Raw genomic sequence first — 18,238 nt, forward strand, 5'->3', positions numbered from 1 at the left:
ACAGGAGGAAAGGTGATCTTGGGCATACCAACCCCCTAACCCCCACCAACAGGAGGATAAGGTGATCTTGGGCATACCAACCCCCAAACCCCCACCAACAGGAGGGCTTTGTGATCTTGGGCAAACCAACCCCCTAACCCCCATCAACAGAAGGATAAGGTGATATTGGGCATACCAACCCCCTCACCCCCACCAACAGGAGGATAAGGTGATCTTGGGCATACCAACCCCCTCACCCCCACCAACTGGAGGATAAGGTGATATTGGGCATACAACCCCCAAACCCCCACCAACATGAGGATAAGGTGATCTTGGGCATACCAACCCCCAAACCCCCATCAACAGGAGGGTAAGGTGATATTGGGCATACCAACCCCCACACCCCCATCAACAGGAGGATAAGGTGATCTTGGGCATACCAACCCCCAAACCCCCATCAACAGGAGGATAAGGTGATATTGGGCATACCAACCCCCAAACCCCCATCAACAGGAGGGTTGTGTGATGTTGGGCATACCAACCCTCTAACCCCCATCAACAGGAGGATAAGGTGATATTGGGCATACCAACCCCCTCACCCCCACCAACAGGAGGATAAGGTGATATTGGGCATACCAACCCCCTAACCCCCACCAACAGAAGGATAAGGTGATATTGGGCATACCAACCCTCTCACCCCCACCAACAATAGGGTAAGGTGATATTGGGCATACCAACCCCCTCACCCCCACCAACAGGAGGATAAGGTGATATTGGGCATACCAACCCTCTCACCCCCACCAACAATAGGGTAAGGTGATATTGGGCATACCAACCCCCTCACCCCCACCAACAGGAGGGTAAGGTGATATTGGGTATACCAACCTCCTCACCCCCACCAACAGGAGGATAAGGTGATATTGGGCATACCAACCCCCTCACCCCCACCAACAGGAGGATAAGGTGATATTGGGCATACCAACCCCCGAACCCCCACCAACAGGAGGATAAGGTGATATTGGGCATATCAACCCTCTCACCCCCACCAACAGGAGGGTAAGGTGATATTGGGCATACCAACCCCCTCACCCCCACCAACAGGAGGATAAGGTGATATTGGGCATACCAACCCCCTAACCCCCACCAACAGGAGGATAAGGTGATATTGGGCATACCAACCCCCTAACCCCCATCAACAGGAGGATAAGGTGATATTGGGCATACCAACCCTCTCACCCCCACCAACAGGAGGGTAAGGTGATATTGGGCATACCAACCCCTCACCCCCACCAACAGGAGGGTAAGGTGATCTTGGGCATACCAACCCTCTAACCTCCACCAACAGGAGGGTAAGGTGATCTTGTGCATACCAACCCCCTAACCCCCACCAACAGGAGGGTAAGGTGGTCTTGGGCATACCAACCCCCTCACCCCCACCAACAGGAGGATAAGGTGATATTGGGCATACCAACCCCCTCACCCCCACCAGCAGGAGGATAAGGTGATATTGGGTATACCAACCACCTAACCCCCACCAACAGGAGGGTAAGGTGATCTTGGGCATACCAACCCTCTAACCCCCACCAACAGGAGGGTAAGGTGATCTTGGGCATACCAACCCCCAAACCCCCACCAACAGGAGGATAAGGTGATATTGGGCATACCAACCCCCTCACCCCCACCAACAAAAGGGTAAGGTGATCTTGGGCATACCAACCCCCCAAACCCACACCAACAAGAGAGTAAGGTGATCTTGGACATACCAACCCCCAAACCCCCACCAACAGGAGGATAAGGTGATCTTGGGCATACCAACCCCCCTCACCCCCACCAACAAGAGGGTAAGGTGATCTTGGGCATACCAACCCCCTAACCCCACCAACAGGAGGATAAGGTGATCTTGGGCATACCAACCCCCTCACCCCCACCAAAGGAGCGTAAGGTGATCTTCGGCATACCAACCCCCTAACCCCCACCAACAGGAGGGTAAGGTTATCTTGGGCATACCAACCCCCTAACCCCCACCAACAGGAGGGTAAGGTGATATTGGGCATACCAACCCCCTAACCCCCACCTACAGGAGGGTAAAGCCATCTAACTCATCCAGACACACATACAAACTTGCACATGCACACACGGAGGTGGACACTGCCAGGTCTCCATTGCACCTCTTGAAACCCAACCATGTTTCAACTGTGGAGGCAGCAGCCAACGACATACACATTGTTATTATATTCCATAAGCAGCCAAAGGCGGATGTTTGTTTGCATCATTGCTGGGAGTGGATGGTTGGTGTATCCTAAGATGTGCTGGCTGTGCCGCTGCTGCAGTGCCCCCTGTTTAGACTAACCTGGTTCTTATTTTGCCGACATCAGAAGGATGACAGGCTGAATCAACCCACCTGATGTTTCTTAGCCGCGTCGCAGACGCTGCTCATAGAGTGCCCTCTGCTGTTGTTCTTGTTCTTGTTCTTCTTCTTGCAGAGAAGACAAAACCTCAAAGCTCCACCCATTCTGGGAACCATAGCTCCACCCATTCTGGGAGAGGCTTCATATAAACAAATATCCACCATTTTATTAACTCGCATAGCTTTGAGGCTTGTTTTGTAGGCCCGTGGTGTCTTGCTCTCACAGTTTTATTTCAAATCAAATTCGATATATCATTTCATTTTTCACAGTCGCTAACATAGTTTTGGACTCGGTTGAAAAAAAACGGGAAGAAAATCCGATGAAAGTTGCCCTTTATAGAACGAAATGAATTCTCAAAGGCCTGTAACTTCAAGTCCATTGAGATATATATATTTTTATATCGCTGCATGGTCAGTCATACACCGCCTGAAATAACAGACGGGAAAATGCCGAGATATATTAAAAATTCGTCCATTTGATAACAATCGTCACGATGAAATATTTAATTTATACGTCGTCACAATAATGTGGAGAGAGGAGCATAGCTTCGTTCACGTGTCGCTACACACGGGAAATTGCCGAGATATATATTTTTTTAAATCGCGGCATGGTCATGGCATGGTCATGGCATGGAAAAATAACATCAAGTAATCGAATCAAGAGGAATGTCCTGTGCCTATAACATCGACGTTATAGGCACAGCTGCATATAGGCATTGTGTCACATCGACGCGGCTTTTGTTTTAATTAAAACTTGTTAACAGCATGACTAGGGCACAAACATATTACAGCAACCATATTACAACATACAACAGCCATATTACAACATACAGCAACTATATTACAACATACAACAACTATATTACAACATACAACGAACACATTAGAACATGCAGCAACATGATTACTACATACAACAACCATATTACAATGTGCAGCAACCATATTGCAACATGTATCAACCATATTACAACATACCACAACTATATTACAACATACAACAACCATATTACAACATACAACAACCATATTACAACATGCAATAACCATATTACAACATGCAGCAACCATATTACAACATGCAGCAACCATATTACAACATGCAGCAACCATATTACAACATGCAGCAACCATATTACAACATGCAGCAACCATATTACAACATGCAGCAACCATATTACAACATGCAGCAACCATATTACAACATGCAGCAACCATATTACAACATGCAGCAACCATATTACAACATGCAGCAACCATATTACAACATGCAGCAACCATATTACAACATGCAGCAACCATATTACAACATGCAGCAACCATATTACAACATGCAGCAACCATATTACAACATGCAGCAACCATATTACAACATGCAGCAACCATATTACAACATGCAGCAACCATATTACAACATGCAGCAACCATATTACAACATGCAGCAACCATATTACAACATGCAGCAACCATATTACAACATGCAGCAACCATATTACAACATGCAGCAACCATATTACAACATGCAGCAACCATATTACAACATGCAGCAACCATATTACACAATGCAGCAACCATATTACAACATGCAGCAACCATATTACAACATGCAGCAACCATATTACAACATGCAGCAACCATATTACAACATGCAGCAACCATATTACAACATGCAGCAACCATATTACAACATGCAGCAACCATATTACAACATGCAGCAACCATATTACAACATGCAGCAACCATATTACAACATGCAGCAAACATATTACAACATGCAGCAACCATATTACAACATGCAGCAACCATATTACAACATGCAGCAACCATATTACAACATGCAGCAACCATATTACAACATGCAGCAACCATATTACAACATGCAGCAACCATATTACAACATGCGGCAACCATATTACAACATGCAGCAACCATATTACAACATGCAGCAACCGTATTACAACATGCAGCAACCGTATTACAACATGCAGCAACCGTATTACAACATGCAGCAACCGTATTACAACATGCAGCAACCGTATTACAACATGCAGCAACCGTATTACAACATGCAGCAACCATATTACAACATGCAGCAACCATATTACAACATGCAGCAACCATATTACAACATGCAGCAACCATATTACAACATGCAGCAACCATATTACAACATGCAGCAACCATATTACAACATGCAGCAACCATATTACAACATGCAGCAACCATATTACAACATGCAGCAACCATATTACAACATGCAGCAACCATATTACAACATGCAGCAACCATATTACAACATGCAGCAACCATATTACAACATGCAGCAACCATATTACAACATGCAGCAACCATATTACAACATGCAGCAACCATATTACAACATGCAGCAACCATATTACAACATGCAGCAACCATATTACAACATGCAGCAACCATATTACAACATGCAGCAACCATATTACAACATGCAGCAACCATATTACAACATGCAGCAACCATATTACAACATGCAGCAACCATATTACAACATGCAGGAACCATATTACAACATGCATCAACCATATTACAACATACAACAACTTTATTACAACATGCAGCAACATCAACATGCATCACATCATTACAACATGCATCAACCATATTACAACATACAACAACCTTATTACAACATACAACAACCTTATTACAACATACAGAAACCATATTACAACATACAGAAACCATATTACAACATACAGAAACCATATTACAACATACAGAAACCATATTACAACATACAGAAACCATATTACAACATACAATAACAATATTAAAACATACAACAACCGTATTACAACATACAACAACCTTATTACAACATACAACAACCATAATTCAACATACAGTAACCATATCACAACATACAATAACAATATCACAACATACAGCAACCATATTACAACATACAGTAACCATATTACAACATGCAGCAACCATATTACAACATGCAACAACCATATTACAACATGCAACAACCATATTACAACATGCAGCAACCATATTACAACATGCAGCAACATCAACATGCATCACATCATTACAACATGCATCAACCATATTACAACATACAACAACCTTATTACAACATACAACAACCTTATTACAACATACAGAAACCATATTACAACATACAGAAACCATATTACAACATACAGAAACCATATTACAACATACAATAACAATATTAAAACATACAACAACCGTATTACAACATACAACAACCTTATTACAACATACAACAACCATAATTCAACATACAGTAACCATATCACAACATACAATAACAATATCACAACATACAGCAACCATATTACAACATACAGTAACCATATTACAACATGCAGCAACCATATTACAACATGCAACAACCATATTACAACATGCAACAACCATATTACAACATGCAGCAACCATATTACAACATGCAGCAACCATATTACAACATGCAGCAACCATATTACAACATGCAGCAACCATATTACAACATGCAGCAACCATATTACAACATGCAGCAACCATATTACAACATGCAGCAACCATATTACAACATGCAGCAACCATATTACAACATGCAGCAACCATATTACAACATGCAGGAACCATATTACAACATGCAGCAACCATCGTACAACATGCAGCAACCATCGTACAACATGCAGCAACCATATTACAACATGCAGCAACCATATTACAACATGCATCAACCATATTACAACATGCAGCAACCATATTACAACATGCAGCAACCTTATTACAATATGCAACAGCCATATTACAGCATACTGTACCATATTACAACATACAATAACAATATTACAACATACAACAACCATAATTCAACATACAGTAACTGTATTACAACATACAATAACAATATCACAACATACAGCAACTATATTACAACATACTACAACCATATTACAACAAACAACAACCGTATTACAACATACAGTAACCGTTTTGAAACATACAATAACAATATCACAACATACAGCAACCATATTACAACATACAACACCCATATTACAACATCCAACAACCATATTACAACATGCAACAACCATATTACAACATGCAACGACCATATCACAACATGCAACGACCATATTACAACATGCAGCAACCATATTACAACATGCAGCAACCATATTACAACATGCAGCAACCATATTACAACATACAACAACCATATTACAACATACAGCAACTATATTAGGCTCAATAATAAACCAATGATGTACATGACGTCAGTGTGATGTCATAGTCGGTGTACTACTTTAGTTTAATTTAATATTCCTGGCTGAAAACCCCCTGACTGATACTGGGAAAGGCGGATCGGGGTTGTTGGAGCGGTGCGAGCGGGAGAGAGCTGCGGAATGGAGTTGGCAGGATGGAGCTCTGGGCAAGCGAGCAATCCAGACACCATACCAGGCCCATTCCAATATGGAAGGGCAGGTCGATTAATTATCACCTCATACACCAAATCTTTCTCTCTTCAAACATCCACTCTGAATGCACAATAAGCTCAACAAGGAAAAGCCCAAGACAAAGTTACCAACCGTTCTTTTTAGAGGGACGCTCCAGATACGCACCTCTTTCCATTTTCTTTCTTGCACCAGACCTGCACCTCCTCCCCACCCATCCCAACGAAGTAGACCTCCTCTTTACCCCTCACCTTAGCGACTGCTCTATCTTTGTTTTCTTCATCTCCTCTTCCTCGTGATGAGTCTGATTGGCGCCCTTGTAATGTGAATATGTACAGTATAAACTATGTCGATCAGGATAACTCTGCTCTTTGTCCCTGTGCTTTGTCCATTTTTATGCCTCCGCCGACGAAGTCGCCGGAGGCATTGTTTTCTGGCTGTCCGTCCATCTGTCCATGATAGGTTTTTATTACCGCGATAACTTGAGAACGGCTGAAGGTGTAACGGTCAAAGTTGGTGCAGGTATGTATAATAAGGTAAAGATGAACGGATTAGATTTTGGGGGTAACGAGGTCAAAGGCCAGAGGTCATGTTAGGTGAAATTATGTTAATAATAATAATAATAATTCATTTATTTTGTATGGCGCTTTTCCAGAAGCCCAAAGGCGCTTTGACAGAGTGGCAAACATAATGCATAACAATACATGAAAACAACAATTTCAAAAAAGACAAGAATCAATAGGGAAATATTTAAAGCAAAAGGAGGGAGAAGGAGAAGAGATAGTCAGGGGTTAAATGCTGTGGGTTGAATGTTGAATGCAGTGTTGAACAGGTGGGTCTTTAGTGATGTTTTGAATGTGGTGAGTGAGGAGGAGTCTCTGATGGTGTGAGGTAGTGAGTTCCAGAGGGTGGGCGCAGCGATGGAGAAGGCCCTGTCCCCCCAGGATCTGAATTTGGTCCGGATGGAGGGGGTCAGGAGGTTTGTACCAGCAGAGCGGAGGTTGCGGGTGGGAGTGTGTCTGGAGAGGAGGTCAGCCAGGTAGGATGGGGCCAGGTTATGGAGGGCTTTGTATGTCAAGAGGAGGATTTTGTACTGGATTCTCTGGGGGATGGGGAGCCAGTGAAGCTTGTAAAGGACGGGGGTGATGTGGTCACGGGTCCGGGAATGAGTGAGTAGACGGGCAGCGGAGTTCTGAATGTGTTGGAGTTTATTGGTGATTTTTGAGGGTGAACCATAGAGGAGGCTATTGCAGTAGTCCAGACGGGAGGTGATGAAGGCGTGGATGAGGGTTTCTGCAGCCGTGGAGGAGAGGGATGAGCGGAGACGGGCAATGTTTTTCAGGTGAAAGAAGGCTGACTTTGTGATCTGTTTAGTGTATTTGTCGAAGGAAAGGGTTTGGTCAAAGATGACGCCAAGATTCCGGATGTGAGGGGAGGTGGATACTGGGATACCGTCGATGTTGAGGGCAAAGTTATGGGTGGATTTTGTGAGCGTTTTTGGGCCAATGATGATTATTTCAGATTTATCACAGTTAAGCTTGAGGAAGTTGATTTGAAGCCAGGATTTTATTTCAGTGATGCAGTTTGTCAGGATAGAGTGGGTGTCGGTGGAGACGAACTTGGTGGAGATGAAAAGCTGGATGTCATCGGCGAAGCAGTGGAATTGGAGACCATGACGGCGGATTAAGTGACCGAGCGGGGACAGGTAAAGGATGAAGAGGAGGGGGCCAAGAACTGAACCTTGGGGGACACCTTGGGGGAGGTGAGCAGTGGGGGATTTGCAGTTATTGATGGAGATGAACTGGCATCTGTCATAGAGGTATGATTTAATCCAAGAGATGTTACCGCGATAACTTGTGAACCAGTGATGGGATTCTGACCAAAGTTGGTACAAGTATGTGTTATGATGCTAAGATGTACTGACTTGATTTTGGGGGTCAAAAGGTCAAAGGTCAAATGTCAGATGTCCGGTCACATAAGAATTATACTACCAGGCTAACTTGTCAACCACTCATCGGATTTTCACCAAACTTCATATAATTGTAGTACGATGCAAAGATAAACTGATTTGATTTTGCGGTCAAGACGTCAAAGATCAGAGGTCATGTTAAGTTACAATTATTTAATTGCTGCGATAACTTCAGAACGGCTGAAGGGATCCATGTCAAACTTGGTACATGTATGTATAATGATGCAAACATGAACTGATTGGATTATGGCATAAATAGGTCAAAGGTCAAAGGTCAGAGGTCGTGTCAGGTAAAAATGTGATAACTTGAGAATAGCTGAAGGGATTTAAATCAAATTTTGTACGAGTATGTATAATGATGTAGACATTAACTGATTAGATTTTGGGGGCCAATAGGGCAAAGGTCAGATGTCATGTGAAGTAAAAATTATGTTGCTGCACCAACTTGTGAGACAGTGATGGGATTTTGAACAAACGTAGTATACGTATCTATGACGTAAAGATGAACTGATTGGATTATGGCATCAAGAGGTCAAAGGTCAGAGGTCATGTCACGTAAAATGTGATACCTTGGGAATAGCTGAAGGGATTTAAATCAAACTTGTGTTACGGATCCCGGATTTAGGTGAATTACTATTCATGTCATTACTTATTAATGTTTATTCTATTAAAGGTTGTTGTGGTTAAAGGGTTAGAGAGGCTCCGGATAACAGGAGAACGGAAATGGGATAGTGAACCGGAAGAAGAAAAAGACACGAGGTCCGGGAGAAGCGGCGATCTTTTTCTTCCTCGCCCAGCTCTGACGCGAGCGGTGTCGATATTGATTAACGTTGGGAACACTGAGTTGAAAAGCCCATCTGGCGAGAGGAGTTACCTGCGCGGGGTGATTGCCTGTTACGTGTCAGGTTGCCGTGGCTTCCTGGAAGGAACCCAGCATCCGGCACTGTTCGCCTCGACGCCTCCGAGGGCGTGTACGGGTCACACCTTGGGCCTCGCGCACTTTGCGAGCCGCGCTTTGCTTTGCCCGCTTTGCTTTGCAAGGAGGTGTGCGCTGCAACAGCTGTTCCCGGTACGTGACGTGCACGTTTGGAGCACGTCAGCCAGGGGTCCGTTCAACCGCCCGTGTGCGGAGAAGTCGACCTTCACCCTGGTCTGGAGGGGCCCAGAGACATTGTGAGGGACAGTGACTATTGAGGGGTCGTGAGTGGGGAAAAGGGGGAAATATATGAGATGGCCATCTGAGTAATATTGTTGATTGTTGAGTGTGGTTGATTGATTGGGAATATATTATCCATGAATCCGGATCCTTGGTGTGGGGGTTTCTTATTGACTTGAATTGTTGTGTCTTTCATATTGATTGCGTTACGAAAGTGTATAAATCATATATCTTTCTGGCGGGGTCCCTCCCACGTTCCGGGGGTCACTAAGACCAGGTAGTTACCGGGAGGACCACGTAACACTTGGTACAAGTATGTATAATGATGTAATAATGTGGGTGGAGGCATATCGGTCGACTTCGTGATGTGGAAGAGTGTCTTTCTAGTTAATCCCTTGTGCATTATTGATCCCTTGTTCATTTTGATTATGCTTGTACCATTGAATTGCTTTTGTTGCTTATATCCTCCCCCTTGCCCCCTCATCCTTATAAATAAACTGCCTCGTTGTTGATTGTTCTCGCGATCTGTCTGTGCCTGTCCTTTCTTCTATTGGTTGAGCGCAGTCCACCTGTGGTGTTAGTCTGGGAGGTTTTCTACCACAACTAATTAATTGGCTCCAGTCCTTGTCCGATGTGCACTGGCAGTTTTTGCAAAGCTGCATCTCATTAAGATTTAAAAGATAAGAGCAGTGCATATCGAGGGTGCGAGGCCCGGTTGGAAAATGACGTGACCCAAATGTAAACACTAATTGGATTGAGGACCCAAGGGAACCTGGTAGATTGATTGGTACTGCTCAGGTCATGGAGTTATCTGTGCCCGATTGACTCAGGCCCGGTAGTCGGGGGGGGGGGGCAAGCCCCGGAACCTGTGGCTGCAACAATATATATGTATATACTTGCTCTTTAATTGCCTTACGATTTTCTAATTATCAATCTCCATTTGCAGGTTTCAATTCAACCCTGTTTCATGCTCTTCTCTCACCCCAAGGAAATGGCCTCTTCTTCTTCCTCTTCTTCTTCTTCTTCCTCTGATGTGGGAGTTATTTTGAATGAACTCACATGCCCAGTGTGCTTTGAACTCTACAAGGAGCCCATTTGTTTGCCATGCGGGCACTCGTTTTGTCGTGTGTGTATAGAGAAATCCTGGGAGAACAGGGAAGAAGACACAGGTTATGTTTGTCCAAATTGCCGTGAGGTTTTTCCACAAAAACCAAAGCTCAAGAAGAATGTGATCATTGCCAACTTGGTAGAAAATATGAAGTTGAAAAAGGGAAAGGTTGGGTTGGGGGTTGAGGCTCAAGATGCAGAACATGCTGATGTGAATGTTAAGGAAGGAATGAAATCATGGGGCAGTGAGAGTTGTTGTGAGGTTTGCAATAGAGAGGCAGCCAAGAGGTGTGTACCTTGTGAGATCCTCTGCTGTGAGAAACACCTGAAGCCTCATCAACAGAAAGGGCACAAACTTGTGGATCCGGGAGTGAAGATTGAGGAACTAAAATGCATTGGGCATGGAAAACCAATCCTACTCTATTGTAAGAACGATGGGAGCTTGATGTGCGTCACGTGCATGGGTGAAGAACATCAGGACCACAAAGTTGTTGGTGTGGAGATTGCTCATGCTGAACTAAAGGTGAGTAAATCAGTGAAAATGGTTATTGTATGTATTATATCCTTATTATTTTTGGTTATGTCTCTGAAATAAGTTCATAGAATGGGTCCCAACGTCCGGCCATCCGTTCGTATATGCGTCCGTCCATCCGTTAACATTTGATGAAAACGTCCTCTTTTCACAAACTACCTGACCAATTATGGAATCAAATTTGGAATGATTCATCAGGCCAGTAATGTCTCTTGGGGTTGTGCTCCTCATCCAAATCCACCCCCTACAAGAGGCTGAAAAGAGGGGTTTTTTTTCTCTGTTGAGCACGAGGTCATGTCGCTGATCGGATTTCTCTCCTATATAATTACCATCGCCAGAGGAGAGGGTATTGCATTTGAGTCTGTCTGTTTGTTTGTTTGTCCGAACAGAATAAATGATTTTTTTCTGCAACCGTTCCTCCGATTGACAGAAAATTTTCACTGTAGGTGCGCATCCTCCTGTAGAACTTTTCAATGATAATTATGTCGTCTTCTCCAGGAGTGAAGATGGAGGAAATGTCTGGGTATGGGTGAAGGTCACGTGGTACGGGCACCAACTTGGAAAAATCGAAAAACTTTGCACCTCTATATCTCCATTAGCGCTGCGTAGAAAAAATTGAGACATTGCTCATTGTAAAGAACTTTCAATGGGGAATAAAATATGTTAATGATGATGTCATAATTCGACAAGTACAAAACTTCATCCGATCAAGATGAAATTTCTTGAGCATCATCTCGGGATAAATTGGTGGAGAAAAAAAAATTACTTTGTCGGTCACATGGTTCGGCCGCCATATTTGTTTGAACACAAAGCCTTACAAACCACTACGATCCCTTTTTCACCGAAACGACTAAACAGAATGAGGCAAAACATTACATGCATGATGGCATACCCATGACAAACAAAAGATCACATGGTTTGGTGGCTACGATTTTTTGAAGAATAAAACTGTAAAAAGCCATTCCTCCAGAATGGCTGAACAGATGTAATGGAAACTTGAAACATATTGTTTCGGTTTTGCGCGACCCTCCTTCCTTTACCAAGGGGAGATTAAGCCCCTTGTTCTTTTTGGGTCGTCGCAACTGCGAGAGTTGAGTCGCCACTCCCGGGCAGACGCAGGACAGGGTTTAGGGACAATTCTTGCACGTACCTAAGTACCTTCCGCCGCCGCGGAAGCGGGGATCAAGTTTCGCACGAACCACTTGTAATTTGAGTACGTCTGAGCGGATGGCATACCACGTGGTCCGTGCAGTTATCTTATGATGGGTACCCGATTAGAGTGATATAATTTGTACCACGCTTAGTCAATAGATGTAAATGATGGGAACGGTCAAATAGAAGGAAGAACACAGGTTTATTTACAGCTATACAAGGTGAAGAGACACAGAGCAGGCAATTAGGCAGTCTTAGCTTATTCCCCAGACACGGGTCCATTCACACTCACAGGGGGAATGAAAGAAGGATGGTTCATGCGCTGAATGCGCCGGCTCCGTTTTTCAGGAACAGCTTGCCCGGCGTGGCCCTCCGTCGTCACAGCACGTCCCTCTACGAAGGCAGGCAGGCAGGCGGGAGGGATCTTTGCGGCACGTATCTCAAACAAAGGCAGGCAGGCGAATATGCACGTCTCTCGCCCGGCTCGGCGGTCCCTCACAGCACGATTTATATAACGGCGCACTTTCACCCTCGTAACTCAATAGAGGATCTGCCTCAAGCTCAACCGCGCAATTAACTTGTAGCTCAATTCAACACCGCACACTCTCAGAACTGTTCAACAGAGGACCCCAGCTCATAACTTGTTCAAGTGCCTCTCCCCTCATCTTTTAACTTAACCTTTTATTGCACAACCACAAAACCGCAATAATATGTCCCCCATGCCTTGCGTATACCCTGCTGCCCTTGAATAATTCATACGTCACATGGTTTGGTGGCCATATTTGATTGAACAAAAATCTTTTTAAAGTTCTATATCTTGAACCACTTCATTGATCGATGTGAAACTTCAAAATAATGACGTAGTCACAAAGCAGAACATGTGTTTAAAATTTCAATATGATTGGTCTTACGGTCTGGCAGCCAGAAGTTATTGTTTGAAGAAGAAGAAGCACCACTTTATTATCTTCTCCAGCCATGTGAGCTTTCAATATATCTATTAATTACGTACTGTTTGAAGTCAGTGGCATCCTGTCTTATGTAATATCGGAATGTTCCTTTCGACACTTTGGACTGCAGAGACCCATTGGTCCTTTGAAGAACCTTTGAGACCCCATCAAGACCACCAAGACCCCAATATACCCTGAAGATCCTCAAATACCATGAAGAACCAGAGGACCCCAAGGACCCAAAAGACCCAAACGACCGAAAGGAACCAAAGGAACGAAAAAGACCCAAAATACCCTGAAGACCCAAAAGACCCAATGACTCAAAAAGACCCCAAGACCCCAAGGACCCAAAAGAGCCATAGGTCCCGGATGATCCAAAAGGATCCGTGGATGCGAAAGACCCTGGGAACTCCAATGACCCCGAGGACAGCCTCATTAAAAAAAATTTTTTTTAAATACAATACTGAATTCAGTTTTAAAAAGAGGATATCATGTGTCACGTGTGTCTGATGAAAGTGTGGTTGTACAAAATAATGAAAGAATGTACAAAAACACCCCACAAAATACACCTTGCAAACACATCTTGGCGAGGGTCTGCGATCTCTGATTGCTCTTTCTTGTTTTAATGTCGCCTTTTTCAACTTCCATATGTGGAGTGGTGCATGGGGATATAACCGTCAGTCACCCACGGGGCTAGATTTATATGACGAAGGCTCGTGTGGAGGTCTGAATATTTTTAACTTTCCGATTGATCATTATCCATTTCTGTACAGCTTGTTACGTCATCGTAGCAGAATATTCCTCATAAACGTGAGAATTATTTATCATGTGCTGTTGTTGATCATTCACCTGTGCAAGACATGAGGGGAAATTAATAAGTTTTTTTCAGGTGACCATCTGATAAAAGGTGAAATTGTTGATTTGTTGATGTGACAAGGGTTCTGAGTTCACCAAAATAAGTTTATTTTGGAATAAGGAAGAATGTTTACGGCCTGAGCTACTTACAATCCTCTGACTTAAACAGGAATGAAGGTTAAATAAAGATTCACCATCACAGAATTTTCACGTAAAAAGGTGTGTTTAAATAAAGCAGAGAGATGTCGGTAAGTCGTTTCCAGCACCCCAACTATACAACTTACTGAACTAACTATCTTTGGAATATTTCAAATCAGTACAAATCAACTTTTCCTGATCGCCAGCTCCCTGAACGGATCTCTGATTAACGCTCTGACTTGCAGAGGGCACTGGATCAGTGACACCTGCACCCCCAGCAAATGGTATAACCTGCAGAAATGTGCTCCATATGAAAGAAGAAGAAGAAGAATTCATGTTGAATAACCTTATACACTCTATACCTTTCATGGTCTTTCCCCTATATTACAAGACCCTGTGTATCATATCTTGGACAAACCACTAAGGTATTCAAACCCAGGTAACAGGTGATCCATCTATCATCCAGACCTCAATTGAAGGGATCTTCATCTTCTTTCCAATCTGAAAAAATCCCTTGGATTAAATTCGTATTTTTATATCAAATCAGCGTACAATATAAAAATCCCATTAAAACCACATCCTGAAAACAGTTCAATCCCAGAGAAAACTTTCTAAATGGTTCGATATTTGTAATTGGACATTTTAGGTTTTCAAATGTTTTCCAGCAATTTAAATTACAAAATATATCGATCTTTACCTTCACACCAACATGTCACGATGACCTAACGTCAGTGCAGCTACCCCTGATATAATTATATAAATGTAGAGTGATGTAATCATGACTGCTTCAGTGCTTCACCAAACATCGACCTTCAAGACAGCTGAGACTGTTTTAGTGGTTAATGTCGTCCTGGGACTTTTTCTTCTACAGCTCTGGAGTTAAAGAGAAGATAATATTTATAAATTTTAATAAAACTCCCATCATATTGACTGTGCTTTTTCTCACAAATGTATACTCTGTAGCGGCTGCCGCTGAGTTTTCACAATCGCCTTGCACCTATCAAGGACGCGGAGCGATCACCATGCCGGGCTCGTCCAGGACGCCCGGGCAGGCTCGCCCTCAACTTGCCAGGCCGCAGCTAGGACGCTGGGCCACGCCCCCTGGCGCCGGGCCTGGGCAAACCCCCTGGGATAATAGATATATATTGCTGAGAGATAAACGGTTTTTCAGAGTGCCTGAGTGTTTGATTTCATTAAAGCAACTCGGATGAATTCTAGCTTTTTGTCGCGTCCATTCTTCCGATCGACGTGGGAGCCCCAGCTCCTTCATTGGTGACCTATCGACATGGACACGGCAGTCGCCCTTAAACTGCCTACCTTCTGGGAGGCTCACGCGGCGGTTTGGTTCGCACAGGCGGAGTCCCTGTTCGCCCTGCGAGGCATCACGGCCGACGACACCCGCTTCCACCATGTGGTAGCTGCGCTCGGGTCGGCTACCGCGGCCCGCGCCCTGAGCCTCCTCGAAAGCCCGCCAGCCGCTGACAAATACGGCGCGATTAAGAAGCTTCTCCTCGATGCTTTCGCCCTCCCATCGGCGGAACGTGCACGGCGCCTGCTCGAACTGCCTGAGCTCAGTGACACGCGCCCTTCCGAGCGAATGGACTACATGCTTTCACTGCTCGGCGAGCACTCTCCGGCATTCCTGTTCCGGGAGCTGTTCCTCCGTCAGCTGCCTAACCCGGTACGCCTCGCCCTGGCAAGCACGACGATCACAGATCCCCGGGCCCTTGCCAGAGAAGCCGACAAGATCTCCGCCGCAGGACAGCGCATCGCAGCGGCGACATGGGACCCACCGCCGTCCGACGCAACATCCATGGCGCCCGAGCACCCGGCACGGTCGACGGCCGAACTGCCGACGCAATTGGCGGCCGCTATACCGAGCCGACCACCTCCAGCACGACGACCTGGGCCTCCACCTGACCAAGCGTGGTGTTACTATCATGCCAGGTTCGGACAGAAGGCCCGGACATGCCGACCCCCGTGCACCTTCGGCAGGCCGGGAAACGGCCGGGCCGGCGTTCATTACCAGCCATGAGCGCCGGCCACACGGGCAACTTACTGTTCATCATGGATAAAGCGTCCGGACGGCGCTTCCTGTGCGACACCGGCGCCCAACTGAGCGTCATACCCGCCTCTGACCAGGACAGGCAATCCGCGGTTTGCGGCCCCTCCTTAGTTGCGGCCAAAGGATCGACTATCCGCACCTTCGGCCCGCGCAACGTCACCCTCTGCTTCGGCGGCCAACGCTTTGCTTGGACGTTTGTAACCGCCAACGTGCCAGTGGCTCTGCTAGGCGCCAACTTCCTCTGCGCACACGGACTGCTGGTGGACGTCCAACGGCGTCGTTTAATCAACGCTGAAACCTTCAGCTCCCTGGTATGCACATTGAGCAGCTCCGCGCCGACCGAGCTGGCATGCACCGTCCCGGCGGCGAACGAGCTTGCTCGCCTGCTCACGGAGTTCCCAGCCCTCACGCGGCCGACGTTTTCGGCCGTCGCAGTACGGCATGGGATCGAGCACCACATACCAACCACGGGCCCGCCGGTCTACGCCAGGGCCCGCCGCCTCGACCCAGCCAAGCTCGCCGTAGCGAAGGCCGAATTCGACGCGTTGGAGCACCTCGGCATCGTGCGGCGCTCCGATAGCGCGTGGGCCTCGCCACTGCACATCGTGCCAAAGCCGGGGGGGTGGATGGCGCCCGTGTGGCGACTACCGCCGTCTGAATGATGCTACCACCCCCGACAGGTACCCGATCCCGCATATCCAAGACTTCTCCGCCCGTCTGGCGGGACGGGTCATTTTTTCGAAAATTGATCTCATACGGGGATATCACCAGGTACCTGTCAGGGCGGCCGACGTCCCTAAAACGGCAGTCATCACGCCGTTCGGCTTATTCGAATTCTTGCGGATGCCGTTTGGTCTCAAGAACGCGGCTCAGGCGTTCCAGCGCTTGATGGACGGCGTGCTGCGTGACCTGCCGTTCCTTTTCGTTTACCTGGACGACATCCTCGTCGCCAGCACGTCCCGGGCCGAGCACCTCCTCCACCTCCGAACACTGTTCGAGCGCCTCAGCGAGCACGGCCTCATCGTCAACCTGGCCAAATGCCACTTCGGCACGACGGCCGTTGATTTTTTTGGGCCACCACATCACCAAGAACGGGGCCGTGCCGCTGCCAACCAAGGTCGAGGCCATCACCACGTTCCCGCGTCCCCGCACCATAAAGGCCCTGCAGGAATTCCTGGGAATGGTGAATTTTTATCACCGCTTCGTGCCCCGCGCTGCTCACCTCATGCGGCCCCTCTACGACGCCCTCCGGGGCAAGCCGGCCAAGCACGACATCGCCTGGTCCGCAGCAATGGATGCGGCCTTCCAACGCTCAAAGCGGGCCCTCGCCGACGCAACACTGCTCGCTCACCCGGTGCTCAACGCTCCCATCGCCCTCACCACGGATGCCTCCGACTACGCGGTGGGCGCCGTACATGAGCAATGGGTGAACGGAGTTTGGCAGCCACTCGCTTTTTTCAGCCGGCAG

At 46.1% G+C, this 18,238-nt stretch overlaps 2 protein-coding genes across 4 annotated transcripts in view; both read left to right on the plus strand.

The window, feature by feature from the left end:
- LOC144888247 (E3 ubiquitin/ISG15 ligase TRIM25-like) overlaps nt 1-18,238 on the plus strand; it is a 950,979-nt gene that overhangs the window by 461,006 nt on the left and 471,735 nt on the right. The window lies entirely within an intron of this gene.
- The window catches only part of LOC144889645 (E3 ubiquitin/ISG15 ligase TRIM25-like), a 63,278-nt gene that overhangs the window by 15,716 nt on the left and 29,324 nt on the right, over nt 1-18,238 (plus strand). For all 3 annotated transcript variants that reach the window (XM_078770673.1, XM_078770672.1, XM_078770674.1), the window contains one exon: nt 10,921-11,604. In XM_078770673.1, the coding sequence (XP_078626799.1) occupies nt 10,921-11,604 (684 nt within the window). The remainder of the gene's footprint in view (nt 1-10,920; nt 11,605-18,238) is intronic.

Source organism: Myxine glutinosa, chromosome 1 (genome assembly GCF_964187855.1).
Source record: "Myxine glutinosa chromosome 1, kmMyxGlut1.1, whole genome shotgun sequence".
NCBI classification, from domain to species: Eukaryota; Metazoa; Chordata; class Myxini; order Myxiniformes; family Myxinidae; genus Myxine; species Myxine glutinosa.